The sequence below is a fragment of the Kluyveromyces lactis genome (genome assembly GCF_000002515.2).
Source record: "Kluyveromyces lactis strain NRRL Y-1140 chromosome C complete sequence".
Classification (NCBI taxonomy): domain Eukaryota; kingdom Fungi; phylum Ascomycota; class Saccharomycetes; order Saccharomycetales; family Saccharomycetaceae; genus Kluyveromyces; species Kluyveromyces lactis.
In genome coordinates this window covers 1,455,625-1,472,803 of record NC_006039.1, presented here as the reverse complement: position 1 = coordinate 1,472,803, position 17,179 = coordinate 1,455,625, and the positions used below count along the sequence as shown (strand labels likewise).

The 17,179-nt window shown below is 39.9% G+C and overlaps 10 protein-coding genes across 10 annotated transcripts; 4 read left to right on the top strand and 6 right to left on the bottom strand.

The window, feature by feature from the left end:
* Positions 1-2,136: 2,136 nt before the first annotated feature.
* Positions 2,137-2,454, bottom strand: KLLA0_C16819g (uncharacterized protein; the record flags this gene model as incomplete). Its single annotated transcript, XM_452952.1, has 1 exon — positions 2,137-2,454. One exon carries the CDS (start codon positions 2,452-2,454, stop codon positions 2,137-2,139), a length of 318 nt encoding a protein of 105 aa, XP_452952.1.
* A 424-nt stretch (positions 2,455-2,878) lies between these two features.
* Positions 2,879-5,821, bottom strand: OSH3 (oxysterol-binding protein related protein OSH3; the record flags this gene model as incomplete). The annotated part of the gene is made up of 1 exon (XM_452951.1): positions 2,879-5,821. One exon carries the CDS (start codon positions 5,819-5,821, stop codon positions 2,879-2,881), a length of 2,943 nt encoding a protein of 980 aa, XP_452951.1.
* A 555-nt stretch (positions 5,822-6,376) lies between these two features.
* DAD4 (Dad4p) lies at positions 6,377-6,595 on the top strand (the record flags this gene model as incomplete). Its single annotated transcript, XM_452950.1, has 1 exon — positions 6,377-6,595. One exon carries the CDS (start codon positions 6,377-6,379, stop codon positions 6,593-6,595), a length of 219 nt encoding a protein of 72 aa, XP_452950.1.
* Positions 6,596-6,816: 221 nt separating this feature from the next.
* NOP10 (snoRNP complex protein NOP10) lies at positions 6,817-6,990 on the bottom strand (the record flags this gene model as incomplete). The annotated part of the gene is made up of 1 exon (XM_452949.1): positions 6,817-6,990. One exon carries the CDS (start codon positions 6,988-6,990, stop codon positions 6,817-6,819), a length of 174 nt encoding a protein of 57 aa, XP_452949.1.
* A 761-nt stretch (positions 6,991-7,751) lies between these two features.
* On the top strand, positions 7,752-9,188 carry ENT1 (epsin; the record flags this gene model as incomplete). The annotated part of the gene is made up of 1 exon (XM_452948.1): positions 7,752-9,188. One exon carries the CDS (start codon positions 7,752-7,754, stop codon positions 9,186-9,188), a length of 1,437 nt encoding a protein of 478 aa, XP_452948.1.
* A 320-nt stretch (positions 9,189-9,508) lies between these two features.
* Positions 9,509-9,748, bottom strand: MHF2 (Mhf2p; the record flags this gene model as incomplete). Its single annotated transcript, XM_452947.1, has 1 exon — positions 9,509-9,748. One exon carries the CDS (start codon positions 9,746-9,748, stop codon positions 9,509-9,511), a length of 240 nt encoding a protein of 79 aa, XP_452947.1.
* A 235-nt stretch (positions 9,749-9,983) lies between these two features.
* Positions 9,984-11,180, bottom strand: KLLA0_C16687g (uncharacterized protein; the record flags this gene model as incomplete). The annotated part of the gene is made up of 1 exon (XM_452946.1): positions 9,984-11,180. The coding sequence occupies one exon, from the start codon at positions 11,178-11,180 to the stop codon at positions 9,984-9,986; it is 1,197 nt and encodes a 398-aa protein (XP_452946.1).
* Positions 11,181-11,464: 284 nt separating this feature from the next.
* HRD3 (ubiquitin ligase complex subunit HRD3) lies at positions 11,465-13,888 on the top strand (the record flags this gene model as incomplete). The annotated part of the gene is made up of 1 exon (XM_452945.1): positions 11,465-13,888. One exon carries the CDS (start codon positions 11,465-11,467, stop codon positions 13,886-13,888), a length of 2,424 nt encoding a protein of 807 aa, XP_452945.1.
* A 417-nt stretch (positions 13,889-14,305) lies between these two features.
* Positions 14,306-15,214, top strand: SEC13 (GTPase-activating protein SEC13; the record flags this gene model as incomplete). The annotated part of the gene is made up of 1 exon (XM_452944.1): positions 14,306-15,214. One exon carries the CDS (start codon positions 14,306-14,308, stop codon positions 15,212-15,214), a length of 909 nt encoding a protein of 302 aa, XP_452944.1.
* A 266-nt stretch (positions 15,215-15,480) lies between these two features.
* PNP1 (purine-nucleoside phosphorylase) lies at positions 15,481-16,401 on the bottom strand (the record flags this gene model as incomplete). The annotated part of the gene is made up of 1 exon (XM_452943.1): positions 15,481-16,401. The coding sequence occupies one exon, from the start codon at positions 16,399-16,401 to the stop codon at positions 15,481-15,483; it is 921 nt and encodes a 306-aa protein (XP_452943.1).
* Between the last annotated feature and the right edge of the window lie 778 nt (positions 16,402-17,179).

Here is a 17,179-nt window from a genome sequence, read left to right as displayed (position 1 = left end):
CAGTTGTGGTCGATTAGAGTACCCAAAGCGGTTTGGGCAATGATGGCACCAATCTTACCAGAAGCTGCTGAAATACCATGTGCGGAAGATCTGTATCTAGTTGGGAAACATTCACCAGGAACGATGAAGGTTGTAACGTTAGGACCGAAGTTGAAGAAAAATTGACACAAGACGTACAATGCTAATAGACCATGGTCACCAATCTTGTCGTAAGCGAAACCAATGATACAGAACAAAATGGTCAAGATGACGAAACCCATCAATTGGATTGGTTTTCTACCAATGACATCAATGGTAGCGACAGAGACCCAGTAACCTGGCAAAGAACCGGCACAAATTAAAATCAAGTTACCAACGGCAGAGTTGTACAACTTTCTGTAAACGTTAGAAGAACTAGCGTAGCCAATAGTTTGCAAAATAACAGCGGAGTTCAAAGAAACACCGTAGAAGGCAACATCCAACAAGAACCATGAACCAGCGGTACCGATCAAAATCTTCATGTGCTTCCATTGGTTGAAATGTCTGGTGAAATCCTTGAAGGAGGCAGCTGGTGGCTTGATTTCCATAGTTTCAACGGCAGTTGGAGCCTTTTCCAATTTGGCAATTTCTTCTTGTTCAGCGTTACCGTGTTCACCAGAAGTAAACTTAGCAGCATCAGCAGCACCCTTGTTGAAGTCCATGTCGACATCCAAGGTATAACGTGGGGATTCTGGGATAGTCAATCTGAAGTATAGAGCAATACAACCTGGTAAACAACCCAAACCGATCAAGATTCTCCACATTTGATCACATGCCTTTTGACAAGCTGGACCACAGTTACCAGTGGTAGCATCTTCCAAATCACCCTTGTAAGCAGCAACCAAAACCAGAGCAACGATACCAGCAGAGATTTGACCCCAAGCTTGGTTAGCAAACACTGCACCCATGATGGCACCTCTCCATTTAGTAGTAGAAAATTCGGATGTGATAATCGAAGACAATGGATAATCACCACCGATACCGATACCCATGATGATTCTGTAGAATGTGAAAACGGCGACGAAGTTAACAGCTGGAGAGTGTCCCAAAGTACATTGCAAGATACAAGCAGCAATCATGATAATTAATTCAGTACCGTAAATCTTCTTACGACCGACAACATCGGCCATAATACCGAAACCAAATTGACCAATAACGGTACCAACAGAAGTCGAAACCTTAATCAAAGTAGATGTGGAAGATGGAATATTACCGTTCCAGTAAACGTAATCAATCAATCATGGACAAACCCAAGTTGATAGCAAAAATATCATAAGAATCAGTCAAGAAACCAACACCGGCAACAGCGATGGCACGGATATGGTACCAACCGAAACTAGCATTATCAATCTTATCCAAAGCCAATCTTCTTCTTTCTAATGGATCTTCAATATGAGCAAAATCATTAATGAAATTGTGGAAGGCTGCATTACCACCAGCAGTCTTCACATGAACCTTTGGAGCTTCCTCTTTAGTATCCATTTTATTATTATTATTATTATTATATGATATTCCGGTTTTGCTTTGGATTGCTTTACTGATCTTATGATTGAATATAACAGAATACAAATAGAACTAAGACAAGAGAAACATTCGAAACCTACCTCATCGAATATTAATCCTTCCTTTATATATACTTCAACCGGTACTGAAAAATCCATGAGAGTGCACACTTTTTTTTTTCATTCTCATACTCATCGTTTTCCAATCCATCCTAATTAACTTTCCCTTACAAACCTACTTTTCTGATTCCTTTAACCTGTCACTGCCTGCTCCGTAGGTCTTTCTTTTTCTTTTTCACTAGTCATATTGGCCTGGTTTGGTGCTTTTTCCTTTTTTTTTCAATTCCCTTTTGATTTTCCTATTGAAAAGATAATTAAATTGATTTCTCGAAAACGTGCTTCCCAGACAAAGGCGCACGGTGGTCAGAAAACAAGAATAGATGTTTAAATTATACACATGACAAAGGGGAGAAGACTCGTGGACCTGCCCAGTATATACACTATCCAAGACTAATTCTTCTAATAATGTGTGGTTTTAATCATTTTTGCAGCCGGGAATCCGCACCTCCCCCTCTCATCCCATGTGGTTCGTCTATGGAAAAACTTTAGCACAAATTTACGGACTGAAGCTGATACTGGATTGTCTGAATAGAAGGAACAATCCATTTGAACCTAGATGGTGGAAGATCAAACCAACAATGTTCTTCATAATCTTGGGCCAGATCATTTTTTCAGGATTAACGACGGGACTCTGTTGTCTCGGTTGAATTTTGTTTTCTATGCCAGGGTCCACATGGGGCTTTGGATCCAGTGGTGAATTTTTTTTCAGGCTTGAGAGTGGGAACGTGGGGCGCGGCTGACAAGAATTGCTAGGAAAAGGGGAAAAAAACGGGCAAAGGTTTGTGATCACGTGATACACGTGTTTTCTGTTCATATATACATCTATTGAAACAGAGAGGACTGCAAAAAAGCATGGAAACTGTCACAGAGAAGCCTTGGCATGTGAAGTAATTTAGTGAATATGTCTTTGTATCTACCCTAGGCCACTGAATAAGGTTGAAAAAGAGGAGTTGTTACGTCCGACCCACGGGCTGGAAATTAGATCGAGATCTTGGGATTTCGAATCGGCTGATAGCACGCGCTTGAATTTCTTTCGAAGAATTTATGCAATTAATAAAAAATTCTGGTTCGGCATGCATTAGGCTGGATTGTGTATTGATCTCTTGAGTTAGTTTCTTTTCTATGGGTTATTTAAATCTGACACTTTATTATACATATTTTGACACTATGCGGAGTGATGAGTGGCCGAGATAGTAACGGCCGAATGTAATGGCAACGTGCTTTTTTACCTTTTTCTTTCACCATAAAGATTTGGTGTTGCTCCAATCGTGCCTTTTTCTTCTTTCCCAGTAGTTATTTTCACCAGTAACGGGGAGCCATTTCATGGGTTTAATCTGTTTGAAGTATTGAGGTTGTGCGTCTTCGCCCTTATCTCTTCTTTCACGTTGCTTTTGTTCCAGTGACAGCTTCATTTGTTCAGCCTCTGTAATGATACCGTTTTCATACAGGCGAATATCGGGTCTCAACCGGGAATCAGTTGGTGGTAAATGATCCTTTTCTGTCTCTGTGATCTCGTTCAAGTTGGAGGTAAAAACGGTGAATCCGTATTTCTTTTCACTGTTTTCCACTAACGGTCCGCATTTCCAAATTTGTTGGCCGTTATCGAGATCTCGGACCTCTTTGGTCCACTGTCCCTTGAGGGATCCAAGCTTTTGGCCCTTCTCGTTGACAAGACTCACGTCGACGTCTTCGGATCTTCCACTGAACATGCCTCCAGCTTTGAATGCAATGATGGATTTGAGATTCGTAGACGTTGATATTGAGAACTGGTTACTGGGTTCCATGTACCTTTCACCAGCAATGATGTTTTTCAATACGATGGTAGGTTGGGACCATCTGTATTTAGCATCGATGTTGTTGAAAGTTAGTTCGAATACTCCCTCGTTGGTAAATTCGATGGATTTCCCCCAGAATTTCTGAACCGGTGTTACGGTGTATGAGCATTTCCAATCCCTGTGTTCTGTGTAAAATGCAAAAATAGGTGGTTTATGGCACACTTTTTCTGAAACTAATCGGATACCCATATCCTCACGTACTAGTTCATACGTTTCACCCAACAATGGGGTGAATGGCTTCCGTAGTGATCTTGTCTTTTGTCTGTGAATGGACATGTATGACAGTGCAAATGCACTGATGTATTTCAACCTTTGAACTTCGTCGTCTTCCATTGTGGCAGCTTTGCTTAAAAGCCAACTGTATTCGAATGCCTCGGATAGCACTTGTAAGATAGATACGGGTTCGTTTAAACTGATCGGCATTGAAATGCTGGATAGATCCTTACCGACATTTTTCCGTAAGAATCCTAATAAACTTGGTGGGGTTGATACTGGTATTGCGATATCGTTTCTGCGCTTTATAGTTTTGTTGATTGGTAATGGTGATAGATCTTGAGATCTCGATGTTGCTGTTTCTATAGTCTTTCTATCTGTTGATGTCATTAATTCATTACTAGTTGGTGTTGTTGTTGTTGTTGTTGTCATTTCATCTTCTTCCTCCTCCTCTTCTTCTTCAGCTTCTTCTTCCTCCTCTCCTTCGCCTTCCTCCTCTTCATCCTCGTCATTATAAGAGCTGTATATTGGTCTGATATCGGTTTCAAAGGCCACATCGTCATTTAACATCGTGATGATAGGTTCTTCATTTGCATCGAAATATTCGTCATCTGAAAAGATGGAAGCAGTTGGCGATCTGGGAACCCATTTAGTAGCTAACATCTTACCATCAATATCAAGTTGCTTGGCAATTTTCTCCAAATCAGCTAGCTTTCTATATAAGTCATGATGTTGAGGCTCGTTGGGATTATTAGATAAGATCGAAGTATCATGGCCTGAGGTAGCTTGTTCTACAAATGAACCGTTCCGTTGCCTAGAAAAGGAGTTCATGAATGAAGAAACAGACGAGGACCGTGACACATTCCTCTGTTGCTTTGAAGATGTCGGAGGGCCCTGAATGGGAGATACTATTGCGTTAGGTGTGTAGTTAGAATAGGATAAAGATTGATACTTGCATTCTTCTATTCTTTTCCTTAGGGATGTTAAATTGCGGAAAAATGCTGTGGTATCATTATCAGGAGGAATGACAACGTTATGCGATTCGTGATCTTGCGAAGTAGTTGGGGCGTCTTGTTTGAAACATGACTCGATCATTGAAATCCAAAGTTCCCAATCTTTTTCGTCACGAGCTTTCATGACCCAGATCTCCATGCCTGAGTCAATGATAATAAGTTTAGTTTGCTTATTTGCACTTATTGATGAAAGTGGGACAACAATCTCACCACGACACACAGGAGATTTAGAGTTGAGATAATATGAGAGAATCCCAAATTTTATATCGAGTTTAAAGAACCGTTTGGTAAAACCTTGTAGCTTCTTTCTCTTCTTTTTTAGTAAATATCCTTGGAATCCTTTACTGTTTTTCAAATCGTGATCTGTCGCGGATGTAGAACTTGGACTCAGTGGTTTTATTGGCACTGGAGAATTAGTGTTTGGTCCGTTAGATGTACCCACGTTGGAAATTGTGCTTGGAGTAGTCTGGCCTGGAGATGGCGCAAATGGATTGGAATTCGATTTTGCTAATGAGGACAAAGATGGATCCTTGAATGACGTTTGGCTATAATTCAAAGGTCGCTTGCCATTCGTCCCATTGGCACCAAAGCTTTCCTCTTGGTTTGAAATGACGGATTCCTGATCGTCATCCAAACCTTCCATTGCCGATGCACTAGGGTTGATACTCACCGAAAATAAACATTTTTTCTTAGTCTGCTTCGAAGTAGTATTGTCTAAAATGAACGCGTAATAACAACTCTCACAAGTTGATTCGAACGATTCGGCAACGGTATCGTTGTTAGAAATGGTCCCATACCAGGTCACCTTTTCCAGACCGCTTTGTGCTAACCTTGTTTGCAACGGCACGTTTTTGTCCTTTTCGTGATCTGCCAAGGCAACGTTAGGCTTGGCATCGGTTGAAATTCGAATTAACGGATTAGTATTACTATTCGAAGAAGCTTTTACACTCCCATGGTTTGTTTCACTCAAATCAGTCGTGGATGATCCACCAAACCGTCTGTATATACCAAACCCTATCGATTTTTTCAAAGGTTTCAACCGAAACGAAACTATATCACCTTGAGAAACTTTCTGCCAACGCACAACAAATGATTTATTTTGAACGTCAATAGTATCCATGTTTGATGCCGAAAAAAATTTAATAGTTACAATTGAATCACTCTCGAAACTAAGTAGACGTTCCAATCTACCTTTATCGGTCGGTTATTCGCTGAAAAATCAATTCTGAATAAGAGAGATTAACCAGGGGAAAAGATCAACAAACACCTGATAGGCACGCAGTAAGAATGGTAATTATTCACAGGTGAAATTTAACTGACAATATCCGTTACCAGCAATTATCACCAAATTGATATATGATGCCCGCCAAAAGCTCGAAACGCACACTAGAAGTCTGTTATAGATGAAATTTGGATCCTTGTTTACTTCAAATTAAAGGTTTAGTTTATTATACTCAAGCTTTTTTTTAATTCATTTTCACTGAGAAGCTGCTTTGGGGCAGGTACTAATTTTCATCATTTAAAAAAAAAAAAAAAAAGGTTTATAATAGCATCCAACATGTATTCAAATGCAAAACATCGGTCAAAAATGTAAACCACAAGGAAAACACAGGCACTAGAGGCTACAAAACTGGTGTATAACTATCCGTCATCAGTTATATTTGTGATACATACCATGGAAAACCCGTATGAGAAAGTTCAAAGCAATATTCTGGCTAGAATCATTGGCAATGTCGAAAGGTTGAACCAGAGTGTAGTGATACTAAACCAAGAGCTTCGAAGGGTAAACACCAAGAATAAGAATTTGGAACTGATGTCACAAATGTGTGAGAACTATAGAGAATCTGTTGATTTCCAGTTGCAGGCAACTTCCAAGAAACAGGACCCATTGTAAGGTCTCACATATATTCTAACGAGAAGAATTTATTAAAAAAAAAAAGCAGTTACTTAAGTGATGTAGTATGTACGTATATACATACGCCTTTTTATAGTCGGTTTCAGGACCGTACTGATTCTAATTTACAGATAATAATGGATTAATTTTTTTTGTTCATGTTCAGTGAGTTTTAACCGGTGCAATTTTGTCTGCGGATTGTGTTCCAACTTGTAGGGACCTTAGTTTGGCAAAAGGTTGTATCTCTTCTTCAAAGTAACTCTTTGTCTGGAGTATTTGTCATCTGGAGAGAATCTAGCAGGGTGAGCAGACTTTGTAATTTCATTATCCTCAGTCATCTTCTTCAAAGTATAGATTCTCTTGCCTTGGGCATCCAAAGTGTACATCAAATGCATAGTGGGTAGTGGGTAGAGTGTGATAGATGCTTTTGGTTGGAAGTGAAAAGGAACTAGATATATGGATAACAAGACACTTTCTTTCAAGCGATGAGCTATACCGATCAGTTAGTTAATGCTATGTTGAAAAACTGATTATATCTCTTTGAAAATTTAGCAGATGCACTTGATGGAAAAGAAATATTCCAGTTCGTATCATGTGATCTGATGATATATTCTCTAACGTAAGTAGCGATATGTGTTTTGATTATCTTTTTCTAGTCACGTGTAAAACGAAGGAGGCTGGATCGGTTCCAATGATCGATTGATTGATAAACTTTTGTAATCGGGTGTTCACGTGACCTGTGTGTATTTTATTTGTATTTTATTTGTATTACCCGGCCACTCTCCTATAAAAAAGGGGTCTCATTTCCACACATAGTTAAGGACCCTGCTTACTATGAGTGTTTTTATGACAGGAACTGAAGCTGGAACTGGAACTGGAACTTTCAAAGGAAAAATGAAAAAAGACGAAAACGAAATTTGAAATTGAAATAGAAATAGGAATAGGAATAGGAATAGGAACAGGAACAGACATTGACTATTAAAGCTTTAATTTGATATAGACATAGGGCTTGTCACTGATAAGAATAATATATTTTGGTCCTGTGTTGAAAACAGCGGAAGGTTGTATATCGTGTTGAAAACGAAATTAACAGTAATATAGGAGTTTCGGTTCGTAAGTTCTACGAGAAACTAAAGAGATCAGATAAATTTATACGATGTCCAAAGCATTTCTTCGTAGTGCAAAGAATTTAGTCAATGGGTACTCTCAGGCTCAGGTTCTCGTTAGAAGTGCCACTTCTAACGATAAGGACGGTCCGTCCGTTGATCAGTTGGAAGAGTTGGCTGAAAGGACATTTGATAACGTGGAATTTTTCGAGATCATGGATATGTTGGACAAGAGATTAAACGATAAAGGCCGGAACTGGAGACATGTCGCCAAGTCACTAACGTGTCTAGATTTCTTGGTGAGATGCGGATCAGAGAACTGTGTGTTCTGGTGTAAAGAGAACCTTTACATTATTAAGACGTTGCGTGAGTTTACACACACCGATGAGTTTACCGAGATCGATAACGGTGAGATTGTCAGAGTGAAGGCGAAAGAGTTGACGGCGTTATTACGGGACGAGGAGAGGTTGAAGGAGGAACGGATGATGAGGCTTAAGGGGAGGAAACGTGGTGGTAGGAAGAATAGACGTGACGATAATGAAGATGACGACGATTTGCAACGAGCTTTAGAGGAGTCGAGGATCACTGCGGAGGAAGAGGAGAGACGTCGTAAACAGTTGATGATGCAAGGAGATGACTCGAGTCTACAGGCTGCTCTGGAGTTGTCGAAGGAAGAAGAGGAATTGAGAAGATTACAACAGTTACAAGCGCAGCAACAAGCTGCGCTATGGCAACAGCAGCAACAGCAGCAGCCCATGTACTACGACATATTCGGAAATCCGATCTCAGCAGAAGAGTACTTGCAATACCAGCAGCAACAGATGCTGGCTCAACAACAACAGGAACAATACATGGCGGAACAGCAGTATTTGGCGGCTCAACAACAGTATCTGGCGCAACAACAGATGTTGGCCCAGCAGCAGCAACAGCTGCTCGCGCAACAACAGCAACAGCAATTCCAAATGCCGTTGCAAACTGGGTCTAATAATCCGTTTGCGTTGAATAGGCCACCTTCTCCACAAGAGATTGAGGAGATTGAAGAACCAGATTTCACTCCAGTTCAATTACCACCTTCACCTTCCCCAGCTGCAGTTCCACAGCAGGAATTCAAGCCTGTACCAAAACAAAGAACCGGTAATCAATCAATTAGTGACAAGTTCAGTGAGTTGAATAACTTGTTGGCAAGTGGAACAGGGATCGATACCTTTGGTAATACCGGTGAAACTCGTGTACCGGCACAGCATACCAAGACAGGAACTTTTATCAATTCCCAAGGTACAGGGTACAAACAGATTACGAATGATGCTCCTAAACATAATCCATTCCTGACAAGTCAATACACGGGTATCCCAAGCTCTGCCATCGCTCCGTCTTACACTGGTTACGGATTTGGTAATCAGGCTTCTTCCAGTTCACAACAGAATAACTTCTCTAATCGTAACGGTAATAGTAACAATATTAACAACACAAATTTGATCGATTTGTGAGCGGGATAAAAACGGTGAGGTTAACAAATGGAACAGAACTGAATGCCAAGAGCGGTTTTCACTAGTGATATAATTCTTCTAATTCTTTTCGCAGTAGAAAAATACATATAAATGCACTTCTCTCGCGTTAACTCTAGCTTATAGCATTAAGGAAAAAAAACATAAAGACAGAGTAATAAAACTTTTATCGCATTGAGTTCCGTTTCAGTATACGTTTATATTCTTATATATGTATATATAGATATAGATATCTAAAAGTTTTATATTAAGAGCATTGCATGGTATAGAGAGAATAACTAATATAAATGGAAAGACCAACATTACTGAAAATCCATTAACAGCAGACCAGCTACTGCTTCAAGGTCCACGAAATCAACGGTCTTGTCTGCCAACATATCCGCTTTATTCTCAAGGGATCGAAGCACTCCTTCTCTAACAAATAGCTCTATATAAGGTTCGAGCAATTGCATACATTCCTCCGTTATTCTGGTGTTGCTGTCTTGAAACCCTTCTGTTTGCAGAATACGTGCAATAGTGGTGCTGAAACTGTTGTTTGACATGGCTCTGAATAAAGTCCCAGGAAAGCAGCACTGACTATGTTAGGTACTGTTTCAACGGTGACCTACAACCTTAAGTGTTTACCTTTTTTCATTGTCTTTTTTGTTAGTTGTCAACAGCCGAAATTCGTATTCCAATTAATTTCTTTCCATGTTAAATTAAGTACAGAGAACCTTAACTTAATGTCTTAAGAGGATCTCAGCGAGTTGATGCAATGCCTGACTCTTAAATTATATATTACAGATCTATAAACGCGCTCATACTTAAATCCCAATCTTCAAAATGCACGAATATATCAATTTCGTACCGAGGTTTTCGATTGATTATCATGAGAGGAATGACGATCCATCCAGTACCCTCGTCAATGATCCTTAGATTATCTGACGAGAGCCTTTTGTTCAATAATCCTAGTCTTCTTGTGTTCTCTACTCTTAGCAATTTATCAGAGTCTGGAGAAGTGTTTAACATGTGAGTCGGCAGTGAATGAAGAACATCTTGAAGCTGTTCTAAGTTATCCTTCCGTTTCTGATTAGTTTTTATCGCTGCAAAAATGCTCAATTCATGATTTGGCACTAGCAATGATTCTTCAGCGTTGATCTTTAATGTGGCGTTACTGTCCTGTCGAGTATTTTCAATTAGCAACATTAAGTTATTATCATGATCGAATTCTTTGTATAGTTGCGTACATTGATAACTTGATATCACCGAGATACGGGGAATGCCTGAATATATAGGAGGAGTTTTAACCCATTTTACCGTGTCTGGTGTTGGATCCATTCTAGTCATGCATCGTTTGCAGTATGGGCAAAAGTAGTTATACTTTGGGCGTAATTTGCACAAACTAGGTAGCCAATGTTTGTTTTCCTGTTTTAACTCATCGAAAGGTATAGCATTCTCTTCGTTGATCAATTTCCACAAAGGTTCCCCATTTGCTAGACGTTTCCACCATGAGTTAAGGTTGCTGGGGTCTAAAGCATCAAATTTTAATGACTCTGGTTTCAAACTTAAACTATTTAATGTGTTCCTTGTATGGTAAAACTGCCGCAATGATTCAAATCTGCGATGGGTATCAGTGGAGTATTCAAGCTCGATGATATATTTAGTCAAAGATTTGATCTTTGGTACCACTGGCGTGCAATATGACCAATTGCACCCTTGGCACTTAAAAGAATAACTTCTGTGGTCAGTGTTGTTCTCGTCCTTGTTGCTGATAATCTGCAACGACATTGCACAGCAAGGGCACTGGAAACAGTTCTTATGGCAATAAACGGCATCATTCTTGGACGCATCTTTCCCACACTGTGAACAGTACTTTCCTACCACTTCAAAATCTTGGCACTGTTGACAACTGATTAGATGACATTTGGTACATAAATTGAGGTCTAAGAAGTTAGATTCAAGCCCACAACCAGATCGGTAACGAAATTGGGCCATTACTTCGGCATTCCGATGTATGCTTTTGAACAGACCCCCCAACAGTTCCTAGAACACCAACTAACAGGTTCTTGTTTATTACCATTTACCTCATCTGTATTTATATAGTAATGAACGTGAACATTGGAATATGATCTTTTTATTCAGGCCAACCATGTTAAGCAAAGAACAGCACGTAAATAAGTAAATAAGTATAAACACAATAAGTGATACACGCTGATACGTTGCCGTTAAGACCATCAAAGCAACACCAGATCTGTATATAGATCATTTGGCTAATTATAATGAGGTTCAAGGGCGGAACTATCTCGTTCTTAAGCACATTCGTCTATTTTGCATTCTACGCCCTTATTAACGTTGCCAACTGTAATGAAGAGGATGCCTGGGATACAGCAAAACAGCTACGGGAACAACTACCGATCCCAGAGGATCTAAGGAGACGTAACGTTTTCGAATTCGATCCATTTGGTGATACAGTAGAAGATGGAATAAGCATTGTGATACCAATGGACTATTTCGAATCAGAGCGCGAAAGAGCATATAAATGGTTTTGGGATAATAGTGCAACAGATGTACAAAAAGAATACTATAAATTATTGCAGGAAGAAACTATTCAAGGGTCACATCAATCTGATGCGCATTGGGAATTGAAAGAGATGGCATTGTATGGTAAATATGGTTTCCCTCATAATAAGACATTGGCATATTATCATCTGGAAAAGTTCAATGAGCTAACGAAGCGAACCAACTCAACAGCCTTATTCGAATTGAGTGTAATGTATTCAACTGGTCTTTTCGGCACCATAGAGAGAGATGTTCCTAAGGCGTTAATATTATTGCATGAGTCGGCAAACTTGGGAAATATGCGAGCCAAACAGGCATTGGCGAACCGTCTTTTCCATGGATTAGATTTGGAGCAAGATATGGTGAAGTCTAGGCTTATATATGCTGAAATTGCAGACTTTTTGAGATCAAAATACACATTTGAAGAGTGGAACATTAGGCCACCCTATATCGAATCGTACAACTTGCGTATTCCTGATTTAGGAGAGGGGTTAATAGGAAAACGGAATTCTTTATTTAGCTACAGTTCAGCAAAGCGTTTAAGGCAGCGGAAACCAAAATCAGTGGAATCTTTCCTTCCTAGCGATCAAAACGTTCTTCTTCAACTTGGTAATGAGCTCACATTGAACAATCTTGATGCTGCGGATGATTTTGAAGCTGATAGAATTAGTGATATTTTCTATGCTGCCCTAAATAGCTATCATGGTACTTATACCCTCGTAAGAGACCCAGAAACAGCAGCATCTATCCTACAGATGGCTTATTCGAAACATAAAGATCAAGTATCTACGATGGAGGTCTTGTCCAGAGCTTATTTTGCTAAATGCGTCGAATTATTGGGCCATCAGTACATGAGAGGAGAAGGAGTGGAATTAGACATAGAGTTAGCTGAGAAATACCTTACTGAATCTCTAAGAATAAGTAAAAATTTGGGTTCCACTATTGCTAATACGGACTTAGGATTAATTGCACAATATTACAAGAATGACAAGGAAAAGGCTTGGAATTTCTATAATAACACTCCCTCATCAGAAGGGATGTTAGCAAGGTTTCAAATGTCCAAACTGGCAGCTAACGAAAAGCACACAATAACCCAAGTGTCATGCCAGATACTTTACCTACAGCACATTTGTTTTGAGTACTTTCCTGCAGCATATGAGTTGGCAAGATTGACAGAACAGAATTCCACTAGATTCAATAGCAATGATAACACTAACTTCTACCGATACTTTGTTAATGAGAATGAACAACACTTGGCGTATTACTTGAAAGATGCTTTTTTGGCTTTACTACGTCAGGAAAGCGAGGTTGCCCTATGGTATTACGCTATGGCTGCCGAGCAAGGCTATCATGAAGCACAGGTATCTGCAGCATGGCTTCTCTATCAGCCACCGAGACTTTTCGAAAAACCACCCATCATCCCAGAAGCTAGGAGGGATATGGCATTGCATTATTACCTGTTATCTTCACTTGGACAGCGAGGAATTCGGGGGCAATATTCTGATGCGAAGGTGGTGGCTGGCGACATATTCTATAATATGGGCGAGTACGAAAAGGCGGTAAAAGAATACGAAACCTGTAATAATGTTCAATGCTTATGGAACCTAGGGTACATGTACGAATACGGTCTTGGTGTAGAAAAAGATTTCCATTTAGCCAAAAGGTTTTACGAACAAGCTTCTGGCAGGGAGGAATCGATAGAAAATTATCTTCCGATACTCAAGTTACAACTACACTGGGCACTCTCATGGATATCCGAGAACATTGTGCATTTTGATGTATCTACGTTTAATAATTGGCTCCCAAAAAAATGGGACAAATGGACTTCTCCTGGAAGAGTCACTCCTGATGGAAAAAAAGTTAAGAAACCTACTCAAGAGACCAGGTTCTTCGAGGCTAAATCGTGGTACAGAAGTGCCATGAGGTACATCAAATCAATTCCTATTGAAATGAATGAAGAGGTGCTCATGATCACAATAACACTTGCTGTAATTCTCATTTCTTTTGTAGTCTCATTTCTAAGAGGCAACGTGAATATTAGATTCAATGGTTTCCAAATTGGGGGAAATAACAACGAAGGTGTCGGAGACGACGCCCAGCCACCTGCTGAAGGAGAGGTAAATATCATGTTCTTTGCAATATGATTTGAACTAAACTATCAGTTACTAGAAAATCCCTTAAACAATCATACAAACACTTCTGGCAACAGATAGTGATCGTTGCAAAGCACTCAGGCTGTTAAAACAACTCATGTATAGACATCATCTCTGTGTATTTAGCAGCTATTAAGAAACGAAAGTGATGCATAACACTGTTCATTAAATAATGAAGCTCTCATTGATGTTACCCGGTTTTATATTTTTCACTTTCTGTCAGTTTTACGAGATCTCGAAATAGCTAAACATGTAGAAACAACGAAAGTGAACCTTTGACTTAGACAATTGAAGCATCAGTAACTGTCCATTGTGTTGGTTGACAGTTGTTACATCAGATTTTCAGACGGGTGCATCTTGTTTAAGCTTGTAAAGTGTTATAAGGATTACAGGTATAAAAAATCTGCCATGGTCACTATCAACAACGCTCATTCAGAGCTCATTCACGATGCAGTTCTAGATTACTATGGTAAAAGACTTGCGACGTGTTCTTCTGATCATACGGTCAAGATTTTCGAGGTTGAAGGAGAGACACATAAGCTGGTAGATACTTTACAAGGTCATGAGGGTCCAGTTTGGCAAGTTGATTGGGCACATCCTAAGTTCGGAGTGATTCTAGCATCATGTTCCTACGATGGTAAAGTTTTGATTTGGAAAGAAGTGAACGGCAGATGGTCACAGATTGCTGCTCATGAAGTACACTCTGCGTCTGTTAATAGCATTCAATGGGCTCCGCATGAGTACGGGCCACTTTTGCTAGCAGCTTCTAGTGATGGTAAGGTTTCTGTTGTTGAGTTTAAAGAAAACGGAACCACTTCACCAATTATCATCGATGCACACTCAATTGGCGCAAACACTGCATGCTGGGCACCAGCTACATTACAGCAGCAGTCCAATCAAGGTACTTCAGGAAGTGCTTCCCCACAACAAGTGCGGAGATTCGTCACTGGGGGTGCAGACAACTTAGTGAAAATTTGGAAATACAACTCAGATGCTGCCACTTATCTGCTAGAGCATACTCTTGAAGGGCATTCTGACTGGGTCAGAGACGTTGCATGGTCTCCAACTGTGTTATCACGCTCTTATTTGGCATCTGTCTCTCAAGATCGTACGTGTATTATCTGGACTCAAGATAGCAAGGAAGATACCTGGAAAAAGACCTTATTGAAAGAAGATAAATTCCCAGACGTATTATGGAGAGCCAGTTGGTCATTGTCCGGTAATATTTTAGCTCTATCCTGTGGTGACAACACTGTCACCTTATGGAAAGAAAACTTGGAAGGTAAATGGGAGCCTGCAGGTCAAGTGACTGAGTAAATCGCTGGAACGTCATAATAAGATAGCGCATCAATCTGTCCGGCGCTGAGTTAAGAAACACTTAGTTTGATCTGAGCAGATGATAAAATAATAAGAAATAGCGATCTTTTAATATTTTCTATCTCGCTTCATTACAGAACACCTAAATGACTGTATAAATAGTACATAGATTTGATGACATTTTACCATTTCTTTGATTTAACGTCGATCGAATGTAATAACAACGAGTATTATTTTCATTATATTAGAGAAGAGGTCTTCGGTACTTATATCTCCGCAACTACGGAAAAGATTAATTCCTGAACATCTTTTGATGCTTTGGCACTATTTTCGAGCACTTCCTCATGTGTAGCCTTTCCTTCTTGAATTGGTACCGGATTTTCATCATGAGCACTGGCTGGAGGATCAACGACACATTCATTTGTGATTAAGGATAAGGCAAGTACTCTCCAGCCACAATGTCTAGCAGTAACAACCTCAGGAACAGTACTCATTCCCACAGCATCTGTACCAGCCAATCTCAAGAAACGTGATTCAGCTCTGCTTTCGAAGGTAGGACCATGAACGTATGAGTAGGTACCCTCATGGATCTTTCTTTCGATATTGAGCTCTTTTTTCTTTGAAAACAATAGCTTACGTAGTTCCAAGTCATAAGCATCACTGGTAGCCAAGAATCTTGGCCCAAATTCGTCAAAATTAGCTCCCCTTAGAGGATGGAACCCGCATAATCCTGGGAAATTGATATGGTCGTAGACACACATTAAATCCCCAGCCTTAAAGGAGGCATTGATACCACCGGCTGCATTTGTTACGATCAAGACATTGATTGACCCCAACAAGTGCAATGCACGGATAGGATGCACTGTTTCTGCTAAGGAATGGCCCTCATAAGAATGCAAACGGCCATTCATTAAGACGACAGGCGCACCGTTCATGTAGCCAAAGATCAACTCACCACTATGTCCAGGTACGGTGCTGACTTTGAAGCCAGGAATGGTCGAATAAGACAGAATCAATGGCTTTGGTTCATCAGCGATCTTGGTTGAGATTCCACTTAAACCAGATCCACAAATCACAAGAGCCTTTGGTAAAAACTCGGATGAGAAGTGATCCTCGAGTTTCTCTGAGATGTATCTGTGAGCAGACTTTATAAGAGCACGTTGCTCATTGATGTCAAGTGAGGACATGTTGGTTCGGTGAGTCTTACTGGGATCTTATTTAGTCCCGATTGGGTTTGTTTGGTATTATTATTTTGGTCTACCTTTTTATCTTAAAAATCATTTGATAAGCTTTAAAGTTTAAAATGCAGAGAGATGATAGAATGAAAGAAGATGATGAATGGGAAAGGTGCTCCAGAAATCTGATAAGAGAAAAAGTGTTATTTGACGATAAGACCGATACTGCCATAAATTGGCGTTGTTTTCAATCTGATTGCGTCTGTCACAACTCCGCAGAACTGCAACTCAACTGAATCAGTCTGTGTACAATTAAAATGCATTTATATACATTGTGGGTACATAAATTAGAACCTTACTGCACGTCATTTGCAGCACATGGTGATTCCCACAGATTTCACTTGAGCATATGTTTGGAGTTCTCACCCCCATGGTATTGACAGCCGTACTATCCAGGGACATAGCTTAAGTGATTCAACAGGCAACCATATACTAGCATAATAAGTTGTGCTGGTCGATATAGTAATATAAGACGGAGAAAAAAAAAAGAGAGGATAAGTAGATTGAGTAGATTGATTGGCTATATTGTATGATTGAGCCATCACGGTTAAGACCGGCCAGTTTAGTAATACTGATTCTTTTGAAATTATCGTAGTAGGACAGGCGATTGGAATGAATGGAGGAAGAAGCTGATTGATTAAATTTACAGGCGATAGCGCCTGAAAAAGAAAAAATGAAGGCATTCGTATTCCAAACCTGGGCATACAAGCAAAGGTGGGGAACAAAGTCC